This window comes from Kryptolebias marmoratus, linkage group LG4 (genome assembly GCF_001649575.2).
Source record: "Kryptolebias marmoratus isolate JLee-2015 linkage group LG4, ASM164957v2, whole genome shotgun sequence".
NCBI lineage: Eukaryota > Metazoa > Chordata > Actinopteri > Cyprinodontiformes > Rivulidae > Kryptolebias > Kryptolebias marmoratus.
The window spans coordinates 12,073,077-12,101,076 of NC_051433.1; the positions used below are offsets into that span (position 1 = coordinate 12,073,077).

Genomic DNA, 28,000 nt, shown 5'->3' on the forward strand with positions numbered 1-28,000 from the left:
ACCATTTGTCAAAACATTTATTTCAAATAACACAAAAAACAAAACACGTCGGATACACGGCAACCCATTTGGTGACAGTTCTCTTCTTTTTTTTTGCATAAATTCTGACTAAAAAAAATGCCATTAAATCCATCTACAATTTAAATGTCATTTTAAAAAAGAAGCTCCAGTGCGTTCTTTAAAAAGCTTCCATATCCATTTCCTAGCCAAGACTTTTTCTTTTCTTTTTTTAAAAAAAAAAAAGAACTCATTTTGAACTCAGATGTGCGAGTGAATGATCTCATGCCTGGTAAAAAAAAAGAAAAAAAGACTTGCATTGGATTGAGTTCGCTCCCTCCCCTCCCCCCAAAAAAAAAAAACCTTTAGCGTGACGAAGTACACGTGGCGACACAAAGCCGCCGATAGTTTTCCAGGAACAAAAAACACAGAAAAAGGGGGTTTGTCATGAATGGGGAATCCGCTTTCGATCAATAAGGCTTGGCCTCAAAAAGAAAAAAAAAAAAAAAAAGATCCTGAAGCAATTCATTCGCTGTTAATGTGATTTATTAATTCCGATTCTAATGGGCTTCGAGTTAAGCCAGTTCGTAGTACTTCCCTGTCTGAGGATCGAAATAGCAGTTGAGGCAAGGATCATAGAGCAGTGTCAGATATTCATCTTCATCCTCCTCTTCTTTCACCGGCTCGTCTTCTCCTGTATTAAAGCCAAAAAAAAAAAAATCACTCTGAAACCTTTGTGTCCAAAACATAAAGATGCAACAAGATTGCACAGATAAAAAGATGAATGAGTGATTTGTGTGGGTTTTTTTTTGAGGGTCTCCTCTGCCGGCTTGAAATAAAAGGGAATTAGAAGCTTGGTGGTTGGGTGACCTTCAGACTCTGGGGATTTAAAAGTTTTCTGCTGCTGTCATTTTTCTTTTCCGGCCCCCCTTAATCAATCAAAGCCCTAAGACACCCAGACGCAGCGCCAAATTATGAAGCTGTAAAGAGATTCCCTGTAATCCCCCGCTACCTTAAAGCACGGGAGTTGAGATGGTAAATTGACAGGCAGTTAAACGCTAAAGAAGGTTACGGGATGCGTCGGGACGAGCGCTTTTATCTCACCTGAACGCCGGTGCGACAAGAATGGAAACTAATTATATGACACACGGTGTAACAGGTTTGAAAATGATGTAGTAAACTGGGAAAGGTCTCGACGGCTCACCTTGTGGACGTGTCTGCGGGGGGGTGGGGGCTGTTTCCTCTGACCTATGGAGTCATGTGGAGGACAAACAGCTCCACTCTTGTGCACTTATTGTTTGTTTTTTTTTTTTCCGGGACTCTAATCAGATACACTTTCACTTGCCGCCCCGCCACGCCGCGCGCATCCTTGGTGGAAAACGTAACATCTCTAAAAGCTCTGTCACCGACGACCGCTTCCATTAGCTTCCGTGTAAACTCGCGTTAAAGCATCGGCCTGTTTGCTGCCTTACGCACTCCCAAGGACATAAAAAGCCGTCCGGGAGGGGTAAAAGGACTATAACGAAGGTTACCATACCTCTGACTAGTCTTTCCAAATGGCTCTGCGTGCAGCCTGACCTTCTCTGCTGGCTGGGAGGCATAATAGGAGGGCTGAGCACGTCCATCCACTCTCTAGGGAGAAGACCATAAAGCCAGACAGTCATGACAACACATACCATTACACTCGCCGTCTTAGCCTATGACATTTTAACAATGGAGTCCCATCATCGCGCGCTCTCCGAAGCCCATCCATGAATCCACTGTCCTTGAGCCACTTCTCCTGCAGTCTCGCAGATTTACCTGAAGGGCCACTTATTAAATTCAGACTCCAGCTGCGGCTTCCAAGGGTCTTCGTTTCTTCCCTAAACGAGCGTGCCCTCCTCTCCGCCGGGGTACGACCATATACGTCTGCTACTTTTTCCCTCCCCAGCGAACGGGAAAAAAAAACAAAAAACCCTGCTTTTTTGAATCACAACTGCAGCCAGAGAGGGGAAATATCTTGAGATGAGTTACTGCTCGGGAGCGGTGAGAGATTCATTTGTTAAGCGGCGTTCATAATCATTTCTGGCTGTACGTCGGTTGTGCAATCGCCCATTAACATCTCGCGCCTCTGGGTGAGAGCGAGGCGGAGCGAACTAAACGTTGGAATTACAGTTATAATCTTCTGTACAATATTTGCCTCGCAGCAGGATCATTTCAAATGTTGGCCACCGGTTTGGTCTGTCGCGCCACCCAGGAGCACAGCGATTGAAAACAGCGTTTTGACTCGTCGAGCAAAAAGGGCCGTATCATGTGCACGGCATTTCTTTACAAAATACTGTGAATTTGATGCTGCTTCAGCCATTTAAGTGTTAAATCTGAAAGCAGCTTTTGCAACAAATCCAGATTTTGGAATTATACGGTCACAACTTCACAAAAATTTAAACAATGATTTAAAAAAAAAAAAGATGCGTTTGAACGAATAAGTAGCACGCCAATATTAAACCTGACAAGATATGTTTTCACAGTCTGATTCCATGCGTTTAAAGACGACTTTTTATCCTTCTTTGCCCTTTTTTTTTTGGTGGTGGTGGGGTTTTAGACCCTTCATATGTGAGACAGCGCATTATCTCCGCCAAGGCTTTGATTTTTCCTGCTAACAAAAGCATTTACCTCACTCCAAAAAAAAAAGCCCCTTCTGACTGTTTGATAGGCAGGAACATTGTACAAAAGTTAATGGAAGCAATTTTCAAGGACAAGGGCCCCTGCTACCGAGGTGTAAATTGGACTTCAAAATGTTAAGTGGGACTTGGCAAGAGTGATTAAATTCTTGGATTTAAAAAAAAAATCCAAATACAGACCTGGTATAAAGACGGTAATTCGGCTTCATTTGATGTGCGCAGGTACGCCGCCTCTGCAAAGCAAATGGTGTCCTGAAAATATTTTTGTTTCTCGTTCCCAAATACTGCAGCTTTCAGACGAAAAAGAATATATATATATATATGTATGTATATTATAACTTGGCAACGCCGCTAAAGTTCTCAACAGCATGTTGTGAAGGTAGTTTTTACGATATGGCCGGCTGTTTTCATGCGAACCAAGCCCGTGTCAAAACGGCGCTACCGAAGAGGGCACGTCGCACGGTAAAATGTTTCTTAAAAAGCCATGGCAACATTAAGCACGGAAACAGGAGCGTTTTAGTTGTCAAGGAAGCTGTGGCTCTCGACAGACAGAGAGCTTTGCGGCGGTGCCAGGATGCTCCAAAAAAAAAAAAAAACCCACAGTGATAGAATTTACTGTAAGGGTTTCCGGTAAAAGACGAAAACAAAGAAAACAACAACAAATCCTGTGCAGCTGCTGTTTAATATGGAAAGCAGGCCTTGCTCCTCAGTCTAATTTTCAGTTTTACAGCTGGGGATGCTGCGGAGCGGCGTGCTTGAGGTGGCAGTCGAGAGCGAGCTTCATTTCAGTGGACATTCAATCCGAGAGCAGCGCCTTGGCATTCTTACGCTTACGTTAAGTCAGACGCAACAAAAGGTAAACATCCATCCTTGCAGCTGGTCGGATGTTCCTACACGGTTCTCCAACCGGTAACGCAAACACGTGCTCGTCAACATGTGTTCTCAAAAGGGGGTGGGGTGGAGGGGGGTGCGCTTTTCATCAATAAATCACAAGCGTTGGGAAGGAGGCGGCTGCATAATTAAGAGCAGCGGAATCTGTGATGCAACCTCTTTGTCTTCCTTTGTAATAACGCCGCGTGCTTGTGTACGCCCGTAAAGAGACGGACGAGAACAGAGGCGCATCTGTGGCGCTGCGGCGGGCCCACGAGGCGAGGCGAGGCAGCGTCTCCAGGAGCCTCCAAGGACAACCGGATCCATTCATACCCTGTCACAGCAGGGCGCCGGGACGGACAAACAGCACGCCACGGCGCAGCCTCCAGACAGGTGCAGGAGATTCACTCAAAGGCTGCGCTGTCACATGATAGATTGTTTTTCTTTTTTATTATTTATTATTCCCTATTAGAACTACTTCGATTAATGATAGCGATGAAGCAGCGTTTGAACCCGTTTCAAAAGCTCCTCAGATCTCTGAGCTGACTTTCCTCTAAGGATGGATAAAATAAAATAAAATGCAATAAAAAAAAAACAACAAATCGGGCTTTCGTGAAGGTTATACATTTTTGTTGAATCTTTTCTTGAATTATACAAATCTCAAATACAAATAACACAAGCGGGGAGGGGGAAAAAAAAATTCTAGTTATTTTCTCTCCTGGTGATACAAAAATCTTTGGGTTTTTTTTTGCAAAATCCCTACGTCGCTATGAACATCTATTTCATTTTTCTGCGCTGTTGTGGTTAAAAGGTGCATCCTGCTTAACTCCACTTGCACGAAGTTAATGTCGGCCATAACGCTTTGAATTATTTTCTCTCCTGCAGCAGCAAAAAGAGTCAATTTAAACCATTTTTTTTTCTCCTTCCTTCTCGAGGGTTAGAAGTTTAGTTCGCGTTAACCTGCGGGGAAGCACAACGACGTGTCTTTTGGCTGCTAGCCCTTTTAAAACCCACTGACTCTTTTCATGTGTAGAAGGGGGAAAACAAAAAAACAAAAAAAAAGCAAACAAACAAAAACAAACTGCTTGCATTTTTATTTGAGAACCCGAAGTCTGACGTCTACCACAGATCTGGGAGTGATTGAAAAGAAAGCGCCATCAAATCTTCTCCAGAGATAAGCGTAATCATCTCTCTCTCTCTCTCTATATATATATATATATATTAAAATAATAAAAAAGTCAATGTGAAAATGACAACAGCCGTTCTGGGAGCAGAAAAGCCCTGCACCTGACACACTCTTAAGTTTATTTGTACTCATCTGAGAGCGAGATAATCCTCATCCATCTGACAGCTGACATTTAGTGTAAATACTGCAGCCCCTGGTTACCATCTAGTTAGGAATCTCCAGCTTTCTTCTTTTTTTTTTTTTAGATTCATGAATATTTTTGAATATAAAACCTAATTCAAATACAAACTCGACTTCTTCTTTTTTTTTTTTTTTTAAAGGTAATACATGATAAATATCAGTGGTGCTTGCAGTTCTTTCAAACGATTACCTTCTCCTCGCCGAGAATATTAATAATCCAATATCTAAAGGAGCAAGACGTGTCAGGTCCTTTTTTTTTTTTTAAAGGGAGCTGCTCTCTCAGCCTGACACAAGGATGTACGAAACGGAAAGAAAGGCCACACGCTATGGTTAGCCCACATTTTTACTCTGAATGCGCAGCGTTTGACTTGTATGCCGCAATAAGTGCCGACCTTACCTTGGGTTTGATTGAAGCAACGGGTTCATTTCCTTCTGATAGTGATGCCCCTGATTCACCGGCTGGATGGGAGAGAAGAGAGAGAAAAGTCAGAAGATGCTTCAAATGTCACCGATGCTCAACCTCAACACATTTCACGAAATTCAAATTATTATTTATTCATATTCGTACTGTTAAAGAGGCTACTGAGGATGTGATTATGACACAAAGAGAAGAAGAAGAAGATGTGCACTTACTGCACGTCAAGATTGAAATAATTTTATTTTTAATGCTAAGAATGACTAATTGAAAGGTCATTACTCGTCAAATGTTGATGCCTCCAAAAACCAATAAAAGTGCCAGATTTTGACAGGCGACCGTCACGAGGAGTCTAGCCAACTCGCGTGCGCCCGCGAGGAGGATTTCTGTCAACTCCAGTGCGGTTTTCAGGAGGCTTGGGGAGGGGGGGCTGCGCAGTGGCGTGGCGGTTCGTGGCGCTTGTGTCGGGTATGACCCTCCTGGAAGAGCGGGAGTGACAGAGAGAGGGAGGTAACTTCGGGTCAGTGCGACTCTGTGCGCAGTTTGCATGCTCGCCCTGTGCATGTGTGGGTTTCCCTCTGGGTACTCCGGCTTTCCGCCTTTTACAGCGTTATTGAGAATCTTCTGGTGAAGCCGACTGCCTGAAGTCAGGATCTAATGAACATCCCAGAATGGGTTTTCCTCCTCTGTGATGCTTTGCCAGGCTTTACTGCAGCTGTCTGGAGCGGTTTATTGTTTGTGGCTCTTTTTTGTCTTTAGTCTTCAGCAAGTAAAATACAGCTCAATATGGCTGAGACCAAGTGATTGATTTGCCTCTTTTTTTTACCTTAAATTACCTCATGAGTTTCTTCTGCAATATGTTTTGGACCGCTGTCCATCTGGTCCATGAAGCAGCGTTATTCAATTTGGCTGAACCTGAGCAGGCAGTATATCTCTATACACTTTATAACTCATCCGACTGCTTCAGTCTGTCGCATCATCAATACACACTTGTGACCCGGCGCCGGTGGAAGCCATGCATGGCGCTGCTATCATCCTGTCTCCACATATTTCACACATGATGTATGCTTGCCAAGCCTTCTCTAACCCACTTTTTTTTTGGTACACATCAGTCTGATTTAAGGTTTACTTGTTCACACGCGTTGTTTTAGGGCTGCTCTTTGCTTTGGAGAACTTTTTTTTTGTAATTAATGCCGATTCGGCGTTCACGCTGTTGTTTTCCTGTTTTATTTTTATTTTTGCGTTCATGCTTTCCAATCTAATTACTTCTGCATAGTTCGTGCCGTTTTAGCCGTTCCTCTGTCAAAACATTCAGCTCGTTCTGGAGAGAGGTGCTATGACATTTGATTTGTGTAAGTTTTATACTTTTCAAAATATTTTACTCTACATACAAATATTTCCCAAAAGGAACACTTTGAGATTTAGTCAGTCCCTTTAAAACATTGTTTTATTTTGCATACTGTGCTCTGTTTTTGTCTTTGTATGCTATTTTTAGTTTTTAGCCACTGCTTTGCTACTTTTAGCTTGTAGTTACCATTCTGCTACTCTTAGCTTTTAGCTAAGTGTTTGATATTTTTAGCTTTTAGCCAGCCATTTACTACTTTTTGCCAACTTTTAGCCTTTACATATCACTTTCCTACTTTTACCTTTTAGATAGCCTTTTGGTATTTTTAGGTTTTAGCTGGCATTTTGCTGCTTTTAGCTAGCCTTTTGCTGGTTTTAGCTAGTCTTTTGCTGCTTTTAGCTAGTCTTTTGCTGCTTTTAGCTAGTCTTTTGCTCCTTTTAGCTGGTGTTCTTTGTTTCTTAGCTTTAAACCCTTTGTGAGCAGATTTCAGGTTCTGTAGCTGAAGCTGAAGCTGTTCTCCTCTCGAGGAAAGGTTCCTGAGTGACCTGAGGCGAACCCTCGGCGTTCCCTCTGACGAACTTTCATGTGTTGATACGGATCTGTCATTCAGCTCTATAGGGTGTTTTTTCACTTAACAGGATTTAGTGAAGGGTGTTGCTTTACCACTTTAAAACAAAAAGACTCCTCTTCTTCCACCACAGCTGCTCTCAGAGGACGTCAAGGTCTTTTAATGTTACTGAACTCACCGGTGCATGTTTTTTTTTTTCTTTTACAGAGAACATACCAAACTGTTATGGCCGTTCCTAATGCTGCCTCTCCACGGGATTCGACTTGTTTCAGCGGCTTAAGAACGGCCTGTTTCACTTGCGCTTGCACGAGAGCTCGCTTGCCTGCATGTTGTGTGTTCACAGGAACAGCCTCCAAAACAAAAACACAACAGCTCCAGACGGTTGCCTTCCTAACCGATGAATAAAAAAACAAAATTAAAATGATCCACATCTGTCCATGAAACTATTTCTGAGTTACATCTGAGCAGATGAAAAACCCTTTTATTTTGTGATAATAAAAAAGGAGCTATAATTTCCAGTACTCCAGAATGAAAACTGAGTCTGAACTTAAAACGCCCCCTTTTTTTTTAAATTCATGGGTTTAACTTTCATGTATTTTTGAGTAAACAGCTACAGTGAAAAACACAGATTTTCCACCTCTATCAGTAAAACGCTCTCACAGACTAAAACAAGCGACTCCCGAGCCCGATGAACACTTGCTTTAAAGCTACAGACCAGCCGCTCTGCTCCCTGACCTTCCTGCACCATCAGCAACACTCTGGAAATCCCTCTCTGCCTGCCAGAAACCCGCCCGTGTTTCACACAGGGGCTTCAAATGGCTGCCTTCTGGCACTTGCTCATGCTGTCCTGCAGTGAGAGCACGAACCAGAGGAAGAAGCCCTGAATCAAAAATACAACGTGTGCTTTCATGTTTCTCTTATTGCAGCATAGGTTGCTGCGTAAAGAATGACACAAAGCCGTACAAGCCGTGCATTTTTCCTCGCTTTCGTGGCGACCCAAGATCGGGTTTAGTTTTTCCTGAGAGCTAAGCTATGCTAGAATGCAGTTAAGTCATTTTTGTCTTTCTGGAACACACCTCAGGTAGACATTTTACGCAACAAGAGGAGCATCAAGTGGAGCATCAAGTGGAGCGCCTGTCCAGAACATCAGCTCCTGGTATGACACAAAGTGTCACACTGGAGGTACTCTCTTTGGACAGAACATGAGATAAACCACCGAAACCCAAAGATAATTTTGACAAAAACCTTCTTATTTTTTGTTCTCAAACCTGCAATTCACTTGTATCCTTTGCTTCCCCCGGTCAGATCAGCGCAAAAAAAAAGTTCAGCTTTGTAACAGGCTAACGAGACAAAAATAAAAATATGTGCCTTTTATTTCAAAGAAATTGAATATAACGTCGAAGCAGGTACAGTGAAGGGACAGATGAGCAACGAAAGGCCAACGAACGCAGGCTCAAGGACTCCATAAAACGACAAGAAAACAATCTTCTGCTTCACGATTCAGAGGCAGAACCACTGCGGTGAACGTGACGAGAGACAGGCGGACAAACACTCAGCTCTAAGACACACAGGCGTCTTCATCTGGGCCGAGCTAAAGACCACATTAAAGCCTCGGGAGTCTCTTTGAGCGCTGTACCTGTTAAGGGCTATTTTATAATATGACTTTGATGAAGAAGCAGACACACTGGAGCCGTAGTCTTTGCACTGCTTGATTTAATTCTGGCTATTTGTGTGACCCACTGCCTCCTTTATGTAATTCCGCAGACAGGAACAAAAATTGCTCCCCGTGGAATTCAGCAGGTAATATGGACTGATGATGATGGGTTACCTGCAGAGTGCCATTGAAAATACAGAAACCGGGGCCTTTCAGTGTCCCGACGGAACGTAAAACCTGGTGCCCGACGTTGGTCGCTGTAACCTGCGTGGACTAGAATTTCTAAGAAAGCAGGAGTGGATCCGCTGCTAAAAGAAGTGCACGGTTTATGTTCAGACAAACCCCGGCTCTCGGCCCGACAAAGCAAAGTGTGGTTTGGAAGTTCAGCACAGCAACTTCAGCTGCCTGTAATTTTGGCAGCGGATGACGGCTCGGCAGAAACCGGAAAAAAAAAAAGCAACACAAGATGACCGGCTTTTCAGAGCTGACATTTCGGGTTTCCTTTGACTCATAACGCCAGTTTCATCATAAAAATTTGGGTGCTCCAGATCCTTACCACTCCCCCCTCATTTCCGCCTTTGTGTTCCATTGCCTTGTTATCACTGTATCACTTGACTCGACGGCAATCAAAAAAAAAAAAAAAAACATAGAGAGTTTTATTTGCCTTTGACTGACGCTGCCTCAAACTATGTAAACTATGTAACTAGCGGTTACGAAAGCAAAGGCTTAATTTAAAAATGCAGCTTGTAATTGTTAAAAATATTTAGCTGGAACACTTTGCTGCACGAGCCTACTGGCAAACACGTCGAGCCACACAGTGCCTGATAATCACTGTTTACCTCAGTGCCTTTTTAATCAAGGCTGTTTACAGGAGACGGCTGGTGGTTCAGCTCCTCTCCAGTGGCACTTTCCCTTTTTCCTTCTTTCTGTGCGCGCGCTCTCTAATGTTTACCTCTAATGTACATCTGGCACAGCAAATTTACAGGCTGCGAGGTAAAAGGTGGACCTTTGTTCTTCGGGGGGAAGAACTCCGTACCTCCGACTCTCGCGGGGAGCCGAGCTCGGCGGCAGCCTTTTCACAATAAAATTGTGCGGCGTGTAAAAATAAATCTCGCTTCGGCGTGACGAGGAATGCAAAGACGGTGATCTAATTTGGGCGCGGGGCTGCTTCGCTTTGTGTTTATCACTTTAGCTTTTCCGTAAGACACGCGTGCCCCTTTCTGTGGAGCTCGGAGTAACAGTGAGGTGCATTAAGGTCAAGGTTTTAGAACAAAATAGTTTGTTGGTTTTTTTTTTGTACGACAAGACAGAAAGTTAAGGGCGATAACATCGACTCCAGCTTGTAATTCATTTGGTGATAAAGTGGTTGGTTTTGTCGCCTCCCAGCAGGTTGGTCCATGTCTTGAAGCTGCTGGCGTCTCGGTGCCCCTTCCTGCTGGAGCTTGTGTGGGCTTTCTCATGAGACGCTGGTTAAAGACAAGTAAACCAAACCCAGAGACGACCAGATTAGGTTAATTAGTGATTCTAAACTGGCCTTGAGTGTTTGCCTGAGTGTACTCCACCTCAGACCAAAATTAGGCGGGGAAAGACTCCAGGATGCTGCGACCCACATATGATGAAGCATATTTAAAAGTAAAGCTGATAAGATTTAACAACGTAACGTAGGATTAAACGTATTTCAACACAAAAGTAGCACAGGGGTTACGCTTTGCAACCTTTTTGGTTGTTTCTTGGGTTGACAGCTTACAGAGAAACAGTGCTGTTCCAAGTTCCCCGTCGAGTCGATCCGATCGCCTTAGGTTGAAAACCCCAGAACTTTTCAGGCAGGCTCTGTTGTCCTCGCCGCTGCTACGTTTCAGCCAACAAACCACAAAACGCAGAGCGTCTAACCCAGGTAACAAAGAAAACGGAGTGGGAGTCGTCTACCCTGAGTTTTTTGTCAGACAAAGAAAAGCCCCTTTGTGAAGAAGATCGCCGGGACACTCAAGCGTTGCCGGTGAGCTTGTTGTGCTTTTATCGCGCTTACAAAGTTGCGAGCTTGTTGTGAGCTATTTAGTCTGCGCTGACGTGAGTGGAATTGCTTTTTGATGAGGCGGTAGGATGAAGTTCCCTGCCAGTGCTTTTCTGACAGGTGGGAAAAAAAAAAAATTCAATTGAAATCTTTGCAATTGTCAAAGATTCTCCTGCAAACAGTTCTTCTGTCAAGAAAGAAAACAACACATTTTTGGACATAATACTAAAAAAATGTTAATGTTAGGTTTCTTTTTTTTTCTTGTCTTTGACTCAGGCTCTCACTTGTAGGTCTAAGTGCCATCCACACGACGCTTCTCTCTTCACTCACAGGCGTTTTCAGTGTCTGCGCAGAAAAGCTATAAAGTCGGCAACCGCGTCCGTGCGTGAAACCTAATTTAAATCTACGAGTTGGCTTTCCTGCGTTCGGTTCGAGTTATGCGAGCCCGCAATCACCTGGGCGTGAGAGTCTGTCGAGGCTGTTAGAGCGGCCGCTGAAGCAGGAAGAACAGCAACAACAGTGTGAATGACAGCAGCGGGGACCACTGAAGTCACAGCACCGGGGGGACAAGATATTACTTTTTTTATTCAGGTTTGTTAATTGTCTTTTTTTTTTACCTTGTAAATAGATTTTTTAAACGTGTTTCTTATGTGTAATTGTTAAAATGGCTCTAAATTGATTTCCTTTAAAAAGATTTTAAAAAAAAGTTGGCCACAACGTGTTTGCATTCCTTACTCTTAATTTGAAAGTGTTTTCAGTATATACTGTTGGTGGTGCTGTTGCCATACTGTGCATATTTACACTTTTTTAAACACTGCATCTGACTTAAGATCACTTCTAGAAATCTCTCCTGGCTCCTTTTGAAAGCTGCACCTAAATCCACTTGTTTTTCTTTGGGTTTTTTTTTTTTTTTGGTGACCAAATCGCCAAGTCCTCAAAGAGAACCACGAGATCACAATCCCTGTGGTTACGCCGCTATTTATGTGCATCTTGACTCCCTGAGCCTTCAAAGACACCTGCGTGTACAGAGCTGGTAACAGCCCTGGAGCTGAAGCATTTTTGATAAATGTATTCACCGGGGGATTCTACAGTGAACCCAGCAGTGCTCTGTCTTCATAAGTGCATCGTGCATATGCTAATGCTCCATAATATAATGACCTTCAATAGCCAAGAGCAAACTGAACCATCTTTGAATTCTTTAAAGACTTCTGGGGGTAAATTTCAAATGACCTAAATAATTTTCAGTCACCGAGGGTGCTATAGATATTAATCCAGTGTACTCTTAAAAGCTGAAAAAGGCCAATAAACGCGGTGCCAGCCTTACAAGCTTTTGAAATGCAGAAAGCCGTCTAGAGAGGAAGGTGCATTAGCACTTCAGGGTGGCACAAGCTGGGGCTTGAAATGGAAATGAACAAGAGCGAGGATCAACCGGGGTCAAAGGAAACATTTCAAAGAAAAAGACCGGGAGAAGGACAAACTGCTAATGATTATAAGAGTCTGCTGCACGCCCGCCGCTTGTTAGTGAACAGTGAAGTGCATCGGAGCATGACAGTACAGACCACGGAGACGTGGGTCCAGGTTGAGGCGTCGTCGCTGCTCAGGCTGATGCTGACGTCGCACCGGCGGATCTGAGACGCGCTGAGGCTGAGGCCCGGAGCTCCGCCCTCATCCTCGTCCTGCTCTCTCTTCAGGCTTGCCAGCATTCGGAGCTCGTCGTCGTCGTCGTCTTCACGCGTCCGTACGCCGCCACGCAGATGACTTGGATCGGCGGCCGTCATCGTTGCGTCGTCTTCTTCCTTTCGAACCCATAAGACACAGAACAGTGGTTTAGAAGCTATCAGCATTAATTGTTTTTTTTTTAAATGAGCCAACAACAAAAAAGAGACGAACACCTTAAGACCGGCTTAAAAAGCCAGACAGACATTAAGGTAGTTGTGGACATGCGCTGCTGTTCTGACCCTCCTTTAACATTGGCTGTATTGATTGAGGAAACTCTATGGTAACTTGATTTGTCAGACAAAGTGTAAGGTAGCCTGGTGTTGCCCTGGTGATAAATCAATGGTAGTCGATACACTGGAGCTGCAGGAGGGGAAACAAACTCCTTGTCATATTTCTTTGACAAAATTTCACTCAAAGCCGTCACTGCATGCTGACTGCTGGAGTTGGCACAAATCAGCGGTGAGGCGCTGCACTGATGAAGGATGCTGCGATATCACTCAGCGGTGAGTTTTTGCACATGCAGAAGGCAACAGCTACGTGACAGAACTTGCTTCAGGCCTTCTGATCACTTCGGGCGACTCCCCTCTGATCCTGGATCTCGTCGACAGAAGCGGGGGACTCCCTCAAATATATATATTTTTTTTTTTTTTTTAACCGACCAGGTTTTGATCCCAAAAACATTTTCACTAGCCTCTGTGGCTGTCTAAACCAACCCCGAGATCACATGGTGCCGTGGGGACGAGAGCGACAGCGAGGCGTGACAGCATAAAGTTTCTTAATAAGCAGCGCATTTCACACACGGCCTCTGAAACCCACGTTTTTTTACATCGCGGATGAAAGCGAACATCTTTCTGCAGTGCAGATTTTAGGAATTGTGTCAAAACTTCGTCTAGAGGCGTTCGATGCAATTTAACCAAACTAATATCTTTAATTCAATTCAGTGTTCCACCTGTTTGTCTGCCTGATGTTGAGGTGGATTTCAGAGAAAACAGTTGCCTGCAGGGACCACTGAGAGTAGCTCAGAGCCAGGCTGTGACTGCCGAACGAATTTACAGACAATGAAGCCTTAACAAAGTGCTCAAAGAGGGTTAACGCTCCTGTAACGATGCAGTGTAATCCTCCTCCATGTTAGGTCCACGCACCTTCCTTTTTTCTTTTTTTTATCAGATTCGAATTATGACGGTAATTCTCAGAACAGGAAAAAGCAGTTTAAAAAGTGACTTTGAATTGCAAATCTAGAGGGTATTTCAAGGGTCAAGTCTGTTTCCATGAGCTCCTATAGCGTCTTTAATGAGGATGCATCTCTTGTTAGCGTTGACACAATCGAACCGACTATACGGTGGAACATCAAACGGAGGCAGCTCACAGTGGGGGTAATTAGCAACGGTGGCCCACAGACAGCTATTCAGTTAATTATGAGCAGGAAATAGAAAATAATAGCTATTTATTTGCTTGATTTGAAAACAGAAAAACAAATTTGAGGGGCTGCGCTGTGAGAGGGCTGTTGTTTGCCGGGGACCGGGAGCGTCACCTTGTGCTGTTCGGCGCCGCCCAACGTGACTTCTTGCAGAAGTTTCCTACAAAGCGAAACGCTGCTGTTCCCGTCCCGAACGCGGCCCTCTGACTCGAGGTCCCGTCTGTTCGGTGAGAGGGAGCGCGCGGGGGCCATCCCCGCCGGTTCAGCCCCCCCGCCGGACAGAAGCGGCCCGGGCCGTTTCTGTGGCGCTTGGATCGCCTCCGACGACTCGGGGCGGCGTTCGGTTCGGACACGCTGGGCCGCATCAGCGGGTCTGGGTGGAGCAGGAGAGGACGCGCTGGATCTTTGACGGTGGAACGTGTTGTGGCTCTTATCCTGGAAAAACAAGAGAACTTTCAATCGGTGATGCATCTCTTATCGTTGTTAAAACTCAATGCTGTTTTTTTGTCCAATCAAAAGGATGTTTTCACCACAAAAATACAACAGCATAAAGGCAAACCGATTCATAGCATTCACTTCACCCTCGCTCCTTCTGTTCAACCATCACATTCAGAGTTAGCTCCAGCTTTAAATTGGTTGCCTATCAGGGAGGTTATATAAGATGCTGTACTGTATATAAAGCAATGCATGGTTCCCCTCAAAACTGAAGGAACGTGTGGCTGAAAGCCACAATTCCAAATACCAAAAAGTTCCCCCTGGAAGCTGGAAAGATTTGTGACGCTAAAAACTTTGTTGACTGAGTGTGGCAGCTGAATTTGCAGCACAGAATTCAAACGATGACCCACTTTCGCTGGGAAAGAAAAGGGGTACCCGAACCGTCAGAGAGACGCCTCCGAAAGAGTCGCTGCACATCAGCTGACCACGTCGTACGGCCCACGCCGCGGTCAGGCACGTGCAGTTGGGTTAACAAGGCCCCGGCGTGGCGAATCTTCGAAAAACACAGAGCAGAAGGCGTTCGTGGGGGAAAAGCATAAACGACTGTTGTGAAAAGGTTGCGGGAAGTTTATCTCTGTGCGCTGACAGTTCTCTGTCAGCGTGGAACTGGGTGGCAGTAAAAGCCACCGCAGCTTGTTGGGAAACAAACCCCGACGACAGCTTCCGTCGTCCGCCGACGGAGCAAAGCTGCGCACGTCAAGCCTACCCTGCATGAATGTTTCATAACGACAGAACTCCTGTGGAGCATTAATTTAATGTGAGTCTGCACTACTGGTTACAAACCACCACGGATTTAATATCCGAACTCCACGAACAGATGCATCCAACTCTATTTATATTCAAAGAAAACCTGAGAAATCCCAGTCTAAAACCAGTAATTTTGGAATGATTTCCTCACTTTTCTCCCAGGGTTTTGCAAATTCCCCATAAAACAGAGAGAGCCAGTTGCAGGATATGTATGTCTGGACTGATTACCAACAGATATACATTAAGGAGATTCATGGTATCGACATTATTTCCTCCGAATAACGTCCCCCTTCTGTGTTTTCCTCCTTTTATCTTTCATCTCGTAGCTTTCTTTGGGGGTGAAGGGTTATAAGCCCCCGGAGGCTTTTAGCTCACCGGCTCTATATATTATTTGTTTCCTTCTTCTCTTTCTTCGCCTTATCATTTTCATAAGTTCAGGTGAAAAGAAAGCAATGAGTCCCATGTATTATTGAAAGGACGGGTTACGGGCGTGGCGGTGAGGAAGGAGGCTCTTCGCCGAGATACTCCACCGTCAGTCAACTGCCTTTTTTTATATATATATATTATTATCATGCATCAAATATCTGTTTTCATCTGAAAGCTATAACAAACTTTACCTTGCTCTGTTGTTTTTTTTTTGGTAAATTTCAAAGTGTTTCGTGCGCTCGAAGTTCATTGCTTTGTTCTGCTTTTAATATTTCTCTCTGTTTAGGAGCCAATGTCTGCTCGAGAGAGTTGCACAAACCTGACGCAACACTTGGAAAGATAATAATGCTCCAACTTCAGAAAAGAGCAACTTGCAATAAATGAAAATATATATATATATATTTATATCGAAATCAGGCTGACCAGTGTTGGCTGGTAAAATAAACACAGATGAGTTTAACTCTAGTTAGAGCGTAGCAGAAGACTTGGGTTGGGTGGTGAACCGTTATTGACGACAAGGTTGTGACGCTACACAGCCAACAGTTGGTGTGTTGTTGCTAACTTACTTAAAGCTGAGGGCAGGGACAAGCATCGGATGCAGAATATGAAATAATTTTTAAAAGAATCGGCACATTAATTGAAGGTTTAAGTCCTACATTTCCACACAGAGCTTTGTCTTTGTCACTTTGTCTTTTTCTTGAACTGTAAACAGCTGTGATCGTGTCGAATTCCCTGTCACGCATTTCCTGTCACGACGTTCTTACTGTGTTAAGACCTGAAAGTGAGCAAAGGGAACTGGGTGACAATATACAGGTTATATATAGGATCTAATGAGGAAACTAATAACGGTGTCGATCAGCAAACAAAAGCCTGGTTCGCGACTTAAAGAAACCCTGGGAATTTGAGACGCAGCAGGCTTAAATGCAAAGTTATTATTCCACTACATTATTTCATGTAATGAAATGGTCCAGTCTGTATGTATAAGTCGGTCTGAAGGCATTTTTTTTCCCCTCCCTTTTTCCTTTATATCGCCTTTCAGAGCGATAAGAAAACAATATTCCTGAGTTTACAGCAGAGCCTCCGTTCAGCAGGACATAAAGACTGACATCACAATAGCCGCATGAAACAAAATAGCAGACGGAAAGTTATTTACGTGACTTTTTGGCGGTTTGATAGAAGGGAATGTTTGCCTGCGGGCGTTTTCGCAGGAATTCACTCAGCAAATGTCATTACGAGTCACACTGAACCTCCCTGTCTTCAGTACGAGCGTTAATTTAGCACACCTCGTTACCTGACCTGCGTCTGGGCGGCTTGTTAAGTTTCAGTTTTTTGCCAACAAACTTTTCCGAGCGCTTCCTTTTCCCCTCTAAACAAACCTTTAAAGAATGGCGTAAGTCCAGTTATCACGGCGTCAGCAAATGCCTTTATATCCAAATCCTCCTGTGCCCCATTCACCGCAGCTTATCTAGCCAAACGGTGCAGCTCAGCGCGGCTACATATGGAGCCACACAAGCAAGGCGGGATGGGGCTCCAACCAGCGGAGCAAAGTTGCTGACTGTATTAGGAAAGCAGAGAGTTGTTGCTGTATATTTATACATCCGGCTATGTTGAACATGCTTGTAGCAAAGTTGAAGGTGTGGTTAGTTTGTGTTATTTGAGATAAAAAATTTTTTTTAAGAAACTGTATAAAAAATGACAATCTAAATTGTTTGAGGTTGCCTGATTATCAGCATGTTAAATCCAGTGGTTTCAGAGGATTTGTAATTTTGTGCTCAACAAAAGAAAGACCTTGTATTAAAAGCTGCTATAAAAATCTATTACAATAAACACGAAGCAGAAAGAGACCAAAAATATATATATATATTTTATTAGGTCGGTAGGTAGGTAGGTACATTTATTTATATAGCACTTTTCAGCACAAGGCGACTCAAAGTGCTTTACAACACTACTTTTGTTAGATTCAAAATAGAATACATTACATCTTATGAACTCTTCCACCAAACGAAGCTACAAACCTAACTAGTAAGTCGACTCGTTTTGACAAAAATGAGGCCCGCCGTTTCGCCGTTTCAGCGCGTCAAACGTGAAAGCAAATTATTTTTCTCTTCCCCCAGTTTGTGTCGTTTCATTACAAGGTGCTGCAATCTATTTTCGCTCTCATCAGTTGTCATCAGTTCAATTCCCAGAGTGCTAATAAGCAGTCGCCACAAAGCGCAGTGGGGCTTAAATATTAGGGCGGAAAATGAAATTAACCAACTGCGCGGCGAGTTTCATAATGGCTGACGCGCCGCAGTGGCGGGGGGCTGTTCCGTTTGCGCGGGCGAGGCTTTTTCGGACGCATCGTTCCCGTTTGTGCTGACTTCCAAGAGTAATAAAACAAAACAGTGGTAGATTTAAAATAATAATAATAAAAAATGATATTGTTTTCTTGTTTTTATAAAACAAAAAAAAAAAAAAAAAACCTGAGGCCACATGTGTGTGTAGAGGAGTTTGTTTCTTTTGAAGTGCTCATTTTTTTTTTTTTTTTTGCTTTTGAAGTGTTCCGATGAATCCAGCGAAGAGGCAACATGATCATTTGATTGCGCGGAGAGAAAGATGCTCGCCTCTAACAACCTGTCTGCATGTGGGTGTGTAAGTGTGTTTGTGAGAGGGTGTGTGGGTGTGGAGAGAGAGAGAGAGAGAGAGAGCGAGCGAGCGAGCGCACGAGTGTACCATGTGATTTCTCCCCACTTACAAAGCAAACACTTACACAGGATGTTCTCTTTTCTTTTTCTTGTTGTTGGTCTTTTTTCGCTTGTTTAATCGTACGCCGATTATAATAAACAAAGGCGGAGGACAATTTGACTAAATGATGTGAAGTGACAGCCTGAAAAGGACTGTGCACTTTCCCCTGGTTTTGAATATAGATATGAATTGTTTCTTAAACCCTACAGGTAATAAATTTGAATTCCAAAGTAAATGTCAACTCGGGACAGTGCTTCGTGGAAGAAAAAGGTTATACCTGCACTTTACAAAGGTCACCATAAAAAGATTCACTTATTTTGAAACAAACATTCTTTATGCGGTTTAACTTTGTAATACTGAGATCATCCTGGCGGTTCTGGAGCTCTGCGCATCTCGACTGACATGTTCCACCAAGGTTGAGGCAACGATTTTTGCGTATTTGTGTTTTAAAAATGGAGTTTTGTTATTAAAATGGCGGACAGCGTGCATTACTTTAATGCCCCAAAATCTGATTAGGCCAAACTAATCAGAAGCACAACAAAATGAGGCTCTTAGCTGTGAATTATCAAACTTATTATAAAGTTTTAAATAAGTAAAAGCAATTAGCATTTCTTTGAAGATAGGTCTTTATAACTTCAGCTCGACTGTTTCATTTTCCCACTCAGCATAAAATAAATGCTGCTCTTTGTTACATTTATCAGTACGTTTAACAAAAATCAGCTTATAACTAAATCCACTGACCTTTGAAGGGAAGTGCGCATTACGACACACCACACTCCAGATAATAAAACATACACTCCACATTCTGACACTAATAGTTAATGAAAAGAAAATCTCAATTTTAAATTAAATTGAATTAAAGATAATCAAACAGGAAGCCTATTGGGGGGAGTTATAACTGGCTGAATTTGTTACTAATGCATTAGATTGACATAGTTTGGAGACAGTCCTCTATATCAGTGGTTCCCAAACTTTTCTGCTTCCGACCCATAAAATAACAGTGACAAAGGTGTGTGACCCCATCTGTTGGCTGTTTAAACAACCAAAAATGCTGATGACTATTAAATAAGGACATAATGGCAACACAGACAGTCTTAACATCCATTATGCTATTTTTTAAATCAATTTATGGATGTGTATTTGAAGTTTTTGTAATGATTATGGGGCAAACATAGCATAAAAACTAAGTTTTTTATCATAAGTTGATATCTGGAGATTATCTAAGGACCCCTACTTGGTGTTGGGTGACCCACACTGGGGTCCCGACCCCAACTTTGGGAATCATTGCTCTATATGTAGTACAAGTCAGTTTTATTTTTTTTAAGATGCACTTTTTAATGCGTGCGTCCGTCGCTCTGCTACAGCAAACATACCTCGTCGCTTTCACTGCCGACGAAGTCGTCTTCAGGCCGGGCCTCACACCGCCGCCCTCCTCCTCCTGTGGTCTGGACCCGATCATCTCCCGTCTCCACCTCCTCCTGGTCACCTTGGCTCTGGCCTCGTTTGGGCGAGTGCGGCGGCGACGAGAAAGTGAAGACCTCCTCCTGCAGAGTGAGCTGGGGCTCGGAGCCCTCATCACTCTCCCAGCTGCTCCAAACCTGCAGGTCGGAGGACGAGCCCGGTCGGAGCTGAGGCTCCGCTGGTGTGGCGACGGCTCCGGGACTTTCTTTGGCAGGGCTGCGACTAAGCTCATCTAAAATAAAAAATACATTAATTATATATAGATGATAAGGTGAGTTACAGATACAGATACAGGTAGAACGTCAAACAAAGGCACATTAGGCATAATTTCCCTAATTTTGTGCTCATTTATCCTTCTTAATCCCTCTTTTTTAAACTTATTGTTCTTGTAGGTTTTACTTGATAATTCTATTATGCAAAATGTTTTAAAAAATAAAAATTATATACAAAAAAAAAACCTCATGAGTGATCACTCGTGTAAGCCAGCTTATTAACAGAACCTTATAAGCTGCAGAAAACACCTAGTCTTCAAGCAAACGCTGTTGTCCTGCTTTAGTAGCTGTTTTTTATACTGTTGTTAGAAAACGAAATCAACATCTGACACGGTGCTGTTTCCCCGCGTAGTCAGGAGGGGAAAAGCTCTTCTAAACCCAAATGAAAGTTGCTTCAATTTGTGCGTGCGTGCAAAAAACCCGTGACTCTTTATTCTCCGAGTTCAAAGACAGAAGCACCTACATCTGAATGAGTGAGCAAATTTGAACCTCTCGACAGTATAATCACTTCCTCTAATTGCCCACTGTGTGGCAAACCCTGGGCCCAGGAGATGTCCCTCTGACTTTTATTTAATGTGCCACATTACCATTAATGAACTAACTACTTTCCATCTGTGGGCAGGGCCGCACCAAAGGAGCTTACTGCTTGTAGAGAAACCTCCATAAATGAGCTCTCAGAGCACATGCGCTCGTTTCGCAAGGACAATGTGTGTGCGTGTCGATATGTGGAGGGAAGGACGAGGTGGGGAGGGGGGCGTCCGCAGGTTAGATTCAGGAGGGTCATGCGAGTGGCCCTGATGTGGGTTATGTAAAATTTAAAAGGGGTAGGGGCAAAAGAGTAGATGCGGCTTAGACTGAGGCGCATTAAAATTCATGCAATATTTTGAAGTGATCTAATTTATGAATAATATAAAGAGAAGGAATAGGTATTTTTCTCTTAAGTATAGAGGAGCAGCTTATTAAAACCAGAACATGCCAAGCAGATATCAGAATCGCCAGGCCTGCATATCAATGCCTTTTGTCTCGTGTTCCTATTCCTTGCTGTCCTATTATATATTTTTATGCAACTATCTCTCCACGTAGAAGTGTACATTTATCCCCGCTGCCTTACCCAGGGTTGGATGTGCTGCCTCTTCCTGCGGGGTCAGAGGCTGCCATCTGCTCTTCTGCTCACTGGATGGAAGGGTGCGTTTCTCCCCACTTGCACTCATCCGTCTCCGGCCGCACGGTTCGGCGTCTGGAGGAGCGTCGCGAAACAGTTAAACCCCGTACACACGTGCGCTTTGTTTTGCGAAGCGTACGATTTACCTGACGACGGTAGCCTCTCTCTTCCGGCGCCGGAGACTCGTGGCTTCTTACATCTCTTCAGAGGCGGCCGTGGTTGGAGTGCAAAAGATGCTCCTACAAATAATAATTTCAACATCAGAAAAAAGGTTTATGCCATACACACACACAAAAAAATAAATAAAAGAGATTCAAACAATGTTATTAAAGCTTGCCAGGAGCATATCCGTGAACTGATTATGCACCGTGAAAATCCCTAATAATGAAGGCATTTCGGTAACTGAGCTTCTTACATTCATTCATTGAAAAAAGGAATATATCCAGCTACATTATGTTCAGCTGAATTAAGGAATTTTAATCATCCAGATTTTGCATTCAGTCACGCTGAAAGGAGGGTGTATTACCAATCATAAAAGCTGTTATTGGAGAGAACATACTCTATTGAAACGGGACTCTTTTTTTGGCTGATTTGTTGCATCATAGGTAATGCTTTTAATAATACACAACGCTTGGAAGAGTAGAATGAAGAAAAAAACAGAATTACTTCATTCACCAAGACTCTGAGCCATAGGATACTTGCAGGTATTAAGGCAAAGCGAAATAAACACGTTTTTTTTTTCCCCTTCTGTTTTCTACATTGATGGTTTTTGCAGTGTACTGCAACATCAGTAGCGTCTTGCTTCCAAGGCTTTATTTCTAATATGTCCTCCTTTTTTCTGAGCTGGATTTCTTTATCTCTTCGGCTAAACACGAAGCCAAAGTACATTGAAAAATCTATCTCCTTTCACACTTTGCGTGAGCTCGAGAGACGTGGGAATATATAGGTCCGCGTCTCTTGAGCTCACACGCACCTTTAGGTGTGCACAAGTGCGCTCAGATGCGGCTGAGAGGAAGAGAATTTGGTCTAAGTTGGTTTATAAGAAAACAGACAAATGAAAAAGAAACAAAACACGATAAACACAGAAATTGGGTTTGATAGAATAGCAGGAGGAACAAGGATGCGCTAAGACGTTGAAAGCATTCGAGACTCTAAGGAAAACACACAACCACACCATGTGCTCAAAATTACCCTCATGAGGAGTACGGGAGCGCTGACCGTGGGATAAATTTTCACCCATCTTGGTAATATTCTGACTCTGTGGAGTAATCTTTGTGTTCATTCGACTTGATGGGGAACCCTGTGGCACATAATCAAAAGAAAAATATGAGTTCAGTGACTAAATATTTTGTTTTATTCTTCCCGTGATGGCACGGGCAATTCCCAGACATATAGACCAGTCAGCCAGAACATTAAAACCATCTTTAAAACAGCTGGGCAATGACAGTCTGGATTGTTTTTTTTGTTTTTTTCTATCTACTACAGGTTGCCCAAGGAAGGACCGTGTTTACACCAGCAAGGCTTAATTATACAGTATGCTTGGTAATTAAAAGCTGCGCATAACTGCTGAAAACCTTTCTGCTGGCTACAAGAGAAAGGTGTCAGAGTGTATCATGGCTGCATTTTGCGAGGCAGAGTCACTTAAGAACGAACAAGTGTCTGCGGTGACCTCAGTTCGTTGCCAAAAGCGCCTACAAAAGGCTCGTCAGCCACCAAGCTGCGCCCTGAAGCGCCGGTGGAAGGTCGCCTGATCTGATGAATCACATTTTAGCACAGCCTGGAACAGCGTGCATCATTTATCCGGGGAAGAGGTTTCATTGCAGGACAATTCCTGCGAAGAAAACAAGTCAGCGAGGAGAACCTGATACCATAAGCGACGCTCTGTTTGGGTCGTAGCAGTCATGCGGTTGTTTGACAATTCCCGCTTAACATCAAGGCAAACCACTTTACATAGATGACTATTCCGTGAAGTGCTCTTTTATCAAAAAATTGAGCTCCATTATGCAGTTCGGCTCTATTATACTGTACACAAAGCTGTTCTGAAATGGTTCGAGCATGTCAGAGCACTCAAAGTGTAAACTTGGCCTCTGCTTCTGCCTGATTTCAGCCTGATTCAGCGTTCGAGAGATGTTCTGCAAAGGCAGAGAAGTCGAACCCACAGAGGCCCTCGTTGCATCCTACAGCACAAGATTTAAGGAAAACTGCTGCTGATGAGGCTGCGCACCTCCGGACGTCTTCACAGGACGTCTGAAGTCCACGCCTCGAGGGTCAGATCGTGTTATGACAACATAAAAACTGGAACCTTGCACTCCGGCGGCACGGTTGCTCCTAATGCTGCTGCTGACCAGCATTTCTTTCTTTTTTTTTCCCTTCTCGAAATAGTTGGATTACAGTATTGTAAATAAAAGGTACATTTCTCGCCACTCTGTCTGAGGCTGTGCTGCTTTTTCCTCCAGTCTGGGAAGACGGTGCCGAGGCTCTGGAGCCTGAGGCTGTGTGTAAGACACCCTGGGGCTTGGCTCTCCGATCTTTGGTTGATATGGCAGTGGGAGACTGATCAGGTACTGTAGGACAAAAAAAAGAAGAAGAAGAAGAAAATTCCTCAACTCATTGGAGAACAGACCAGAATATTTAAGGTCAGTAAGGAGCAGCATTTTGTCTAGCAACAGTATCTATTTTAGGTTCCTTTTTTCCACTGTGAATAGAAAAAGAAGAAGAAAAAAAACATTAAATGCAGTTTCATAGTTCATACAGTGGCTCCCTATTTTGAATAACAAGCCGCACGTAGGTTTTTTTTAATACAAATATATAAATAAAAAATAATTGGATCTAAATTGGACGCTACAAGTGATCTGATAGTTGATAGATTTTTGTGTATTTTTTTTCTCCCCCTAATCTAACAATCTGCTTCATTTTATCATGTGAAAATAATAGGCTGAAGTGGGAGTTGTTGCGATATGCCATCAACCTGACCTTGCTGTATGTGTGCCGGGGCTAATCAGGACCACCTCTGCTGAAGCTAACAGCAAAAACACACGTTCCGTCTGATCCTCATCAAAGCGTCGAGCAAACACTTCCACTCGGCAAGACAAACATGATCGACAACACGATACAGACAGAGATTAGTTGGAAAGGAAATCACTCCCCCTTCTTCTTTGCGATACAACAGATGGAACACACTGAGATGTACCCCTTGGAGTGAGCAAATTTCAGTGTGCTTTAAATCTGTCAGAAGCCCATAAAGAACGGGATAACAATAAGGATTACTATGAGATGTACGTTCAGTGGAAGCATTTTTCTGCACGGATTTGAGTCAAAATTCATTGACCTTTAGAGCAAACAGAGAGTCTTTGGTGCAGCTCTGGGATAATGGGGGCTTGTTTGTTGCTTCATGACAAAAAAAATCTGTGGAGTCCTTTTAACAGTTTCTGACAGACTGGGCTCCGAAGGAACAACATACACCAAACAAGTCTGTCACAGTCAAAATTGGATGCCCGCTTTAATAGCAATCATTTTAATTATGATTAGGTATGTTGTGCTAATAACGCAGATGCTAATTAGGAGGAGATATTTCTCGTGTGTGGCTGTTGCTCTCTTCTAAGGGCATTGCTGCTTGATTCAACATGACTTGGACAGCTGTCAGAACAAATAAATATTTGATGATAAAAAAAGGCCACAAAGGCAGCAGAACGGGATTACTGGTGCATGTCTTTTTTTTTTGTACGAGGAGATAATTGCAGCTCCCTGAGCACAGGTGAGGCCTGAATGAACACGAGAATGAAGACCGCAGAAATTTCAAACAAGAAAAAAAAAAAAAAAACACAGTGTAATTATTATAATTAGCGTCTTTGCTTAAAATAAACCCAAATAATAGCTTTGGGACAATAAAATGGACATACACTAAATGACTTAAATTATGTAGAAAAGCAATCAAATTAAGCTGAATCTGTTAAAAAAAAAAAAAAATCCCATTATATTCAAGAGTTTAACGTCTCATCTCCGCCATTACGCAGCTTTAACAGCGCCTTTCCTACACGGAGGGCTCTCCTGACAGCAGGCGTTTCATTCACTCGAGCGCTGGATGGGGGTCAGGTACCTGTGCTGCAGATAAGACCAATTTCTCACTCGCCACGCCAGTTCTAGCGGGCGTTCGATAGAGCATAAGTTAAGTTTTGTGGTGGGAAAAAAAAAAAGCCGCGCATTGAACCCACACCTGGTTTTGTGCGCGAGGGGCAGTGTCAAGCTAAAGCATAAAAGGACCGCAAGCGGCGAAGAGGAGGCAAAGCACACAAAAGCATGACGTTAAATAGCCTTTTTAATTGATATTGATTGCTGTAATTTTATTGTTTTTTTGACTACATACCTTGAGCCATGAATCAGTGGTTTTTATGTTTACTTACCAGAGCCAGAGCTGAAGGGATCAGGCCTCATCTCTGCCGTCCGCAAAACCTCAGCGCTCAACGTGTGAGCGGTTTGCCGCACGTCTAGTGGGTACTGGAAACTGCGAGGGATCATCTCCGCGAGACTAGCTCCACCAAGAAGCGCGTCTGTATTTAAAAAAAGGAAAGAAATCCTCAAAGAGTTTTGTGACATTTAACAATATTTTGGGGGCTAATGAATAAAAACAACCAACTGTTTTATTCACGCAGTGTACAGCGAGCATCGGGAAGCTGAGGCCACTGAATGGCTTCAGGGAGAGGCGGTTTTGTCGTCCCGAGCTCTAAAAGCACCTGCGCATGCTGATGGGTTCGGGGGGTTAGCGGCTACAACTCTATAATTTGCAGCTAAACACCGAAGGCATTACCGTCGTCTGACATTTTCCCAGGGTCTGTTTTCATGGTGAAGATCCTCCGGACTTTGCAGGTAGCAAACAACGTGATGCCATCCAGGGTCAAAAATCCTTTGAACAGCTTACCGGTCCACGACGCGAGGTCGATGCACAACGTAGACCACTGGGACACCAAAGACGAGTTAATTTTCAGTTCACAGTGATGCAGCTTGAGCTTTAGTTTTAAATGAGAAAAAAAAAAACAACAACAACCCAAGTACCCATTTAAAATGCACAAATTTAGAGTGTAAACTCACGGTATCCCGTTTCAGCTCTGTCAAAGGTATCTTCGCATGCAGTAATGTTGCCGACAACTCTTTATGCACTGTTGAGAAGTGAAGCCTCCTTTTTAGGTGCTCCGGATCTGTTATCCTGTAAATAACAAATAAAGAAGCACATAAATTACAACTGCAGTGTCACTAAGATGTCCCAGGATGAGGCAAATTGAAGCATTATCGGTCTCTAAGGTGTTCTCTGGAGGGTGTCCTCACATTAACATTGTGCCATAAAATCAATCGTCATGATGCCCCTTTAAGATCTTTATTAGCAGCAATAATCCCCAGAATTCAACTGTTCCTTGATATCTCCAGAAGTCCACATTCCCATAAAAAAAGATGTTCATTGTGAGCTGTATTGTTTTCATTACATAAAAGTACTCACACGAGCTCAGCGGAAAAATCACAGCACCGAGGAATATTCACTTGAAGGACCAAAAACCTTTGGATGAGCCCGACTGGAACGAAACAGCAGAGGGCCGAGGTGCAATTAAGTCAGTAAAAGGTAAATAAACGCTACAGATGGACGCGCGAAAGCTTGGTAGTGACTTACGAGACATTTTTGCATTCGCTGGCATTTGCATCTTGACTGTCTGGCTGCTGCCCTCCAAACAGTAAACAAATCCTTTAACTTCTTTATTATACTCCTAAGAGAGAACATAATTCAGAGGAGGGCCTTGCCGAGTCTAAGTCCTTGCGGGTTATGACTGGTATACCTGTTGTGTAAATGTCCCCAGGAGTGACGAATGGGTTTTATGGGAGCAAATATATGAGGTTGGAGCTATAAAATCTATGTGTCAAGATCAATTCAAGCTGTAAAAAGTGTTTAGCTGGCAGTATTGCTTGGCATATTGTAATGAAGGGAAGAATATTTGTCAGTGTTGCATGAAAAAAGCAACTAACCTCCACAAAAAGTGGTTAGCTAACATCTGATTTGATTTATCAGAGTGTCACCATATGGCACTTACTTAGTAAACACAGTATTACTGAGCCATTATGTAACGTATTAGATGCAGCATGAATTGTTGAGGACGATACAGTTGCTGGACTCGAGAGGACACACAGGACTGAGAGAAGCAGCAGCAGAAGCTGGTAAAACTCACTTTATGTATAGCAGAGGGTCCCCCACAAAGTTTCCATTTAGCAACAGGGTCTTTTCCCTGTCCACTGAAGATGTCAAACACAGCTCCCCCCTGCAGAAAAAGCGACAGGCTAATAACCACATTCAACAACTCATGTTATAGCTAATTTAAGCGAGATTCTCTCTGTGCAAAATGGTCAAATTCATTAGGTTCCTAACTAGCACTTACTTGATAATCATTCCTGAACATTGTATGAAACGTCACGTCGAATGCGTCAGTCCGTAACTTGACGTGCCTTCGCATAAACAAAATAAAGTAGCTATTTATTTTTACCTGTTACATTTGTCCAAACCGTATTATGCGATAAAAACTTAAAATGTTCAATTTTTTATCTCCAAAATAAATAAGCAAGTAGCTTCACTATGTGAAGCGCAAACAAATGACATAAGTACGCTCCGGCCTCCCATAAACTACTCTGAGTTTAGCTAACGCCGGACGTGTTTCCA

At 43.3% G+C, this 28,000-nt stretch overlaps 1 protein-coding gene across 1 annotated transcript; it reads right to left on the reverse strand.

The window, feature by feature from the left end:
- On the reverse strand, nucleotides 1-27,978 carry cfap20dc (CFAP20 domain containing). The gene is made up of 17 exons (XM_017408218.3): nucleotides 27,723-27,978; nucleotides 27,516-27,605; nucleotides 26,966-27,059; nucleotides 26,798-26,870; nucleotides 26,395-26,509; nucleotides 26,114-26,261; nucleotides 25,710-25,856; nucleotides 23,722-23,873; nucleotides 22,501-22,609; nucleotides 21,456-21,548; nucleotides 21,259-21,384; nucleotides 19,788-20,107; nucleotides 14,137-14,457; nucleotides 12,446-12,682; nucleotides 5,291-5,352; nucleotides 1,535-1,629; nucleotides 1-691 (listed from the first exon to the last, which is right to left on the reverse strand). The coding sequence occupies exons 1-17, from the start codon at nucleotides 27,795-27,797 to the stop codon at nucleotides 573-575; spliced, it is 2,376 nt and encodes a 791-aa protein (XP_017263707.1). The 5' UTR covers nucleotides 27,798-27,978; the 3' UTR covers nucleotides 1-572.
- Between the last annotated feature and the right edge of the window lie 22 nt (nucleotides 27,979-28,000).

Bases quoted from the DNA above. Each gene is read 5' to 3' on its own strand.
- cfap20dc (XM_017408218.3), bottom strand. From the start codon at position 27,797: ATGCGAAGGCACGTCAAGTTACGGACTGACGCATTCGACGTGACGTTT. The intron at 23,874-25,709 runs GTAAGTAAACAT...TTTGTCCTACAG, and splicing joins TCCCTTCAGCTCTGGCTCTG to TACCTGATCAGTCTCCCACT. The intron at 21,385-21,455 runs GTAAATCGTACG...ACGCTCCTCCAG, and splicing joins AGAGAGGCTACCGTCGTCAG to ACGCCGAACCGTGCGGCCGG.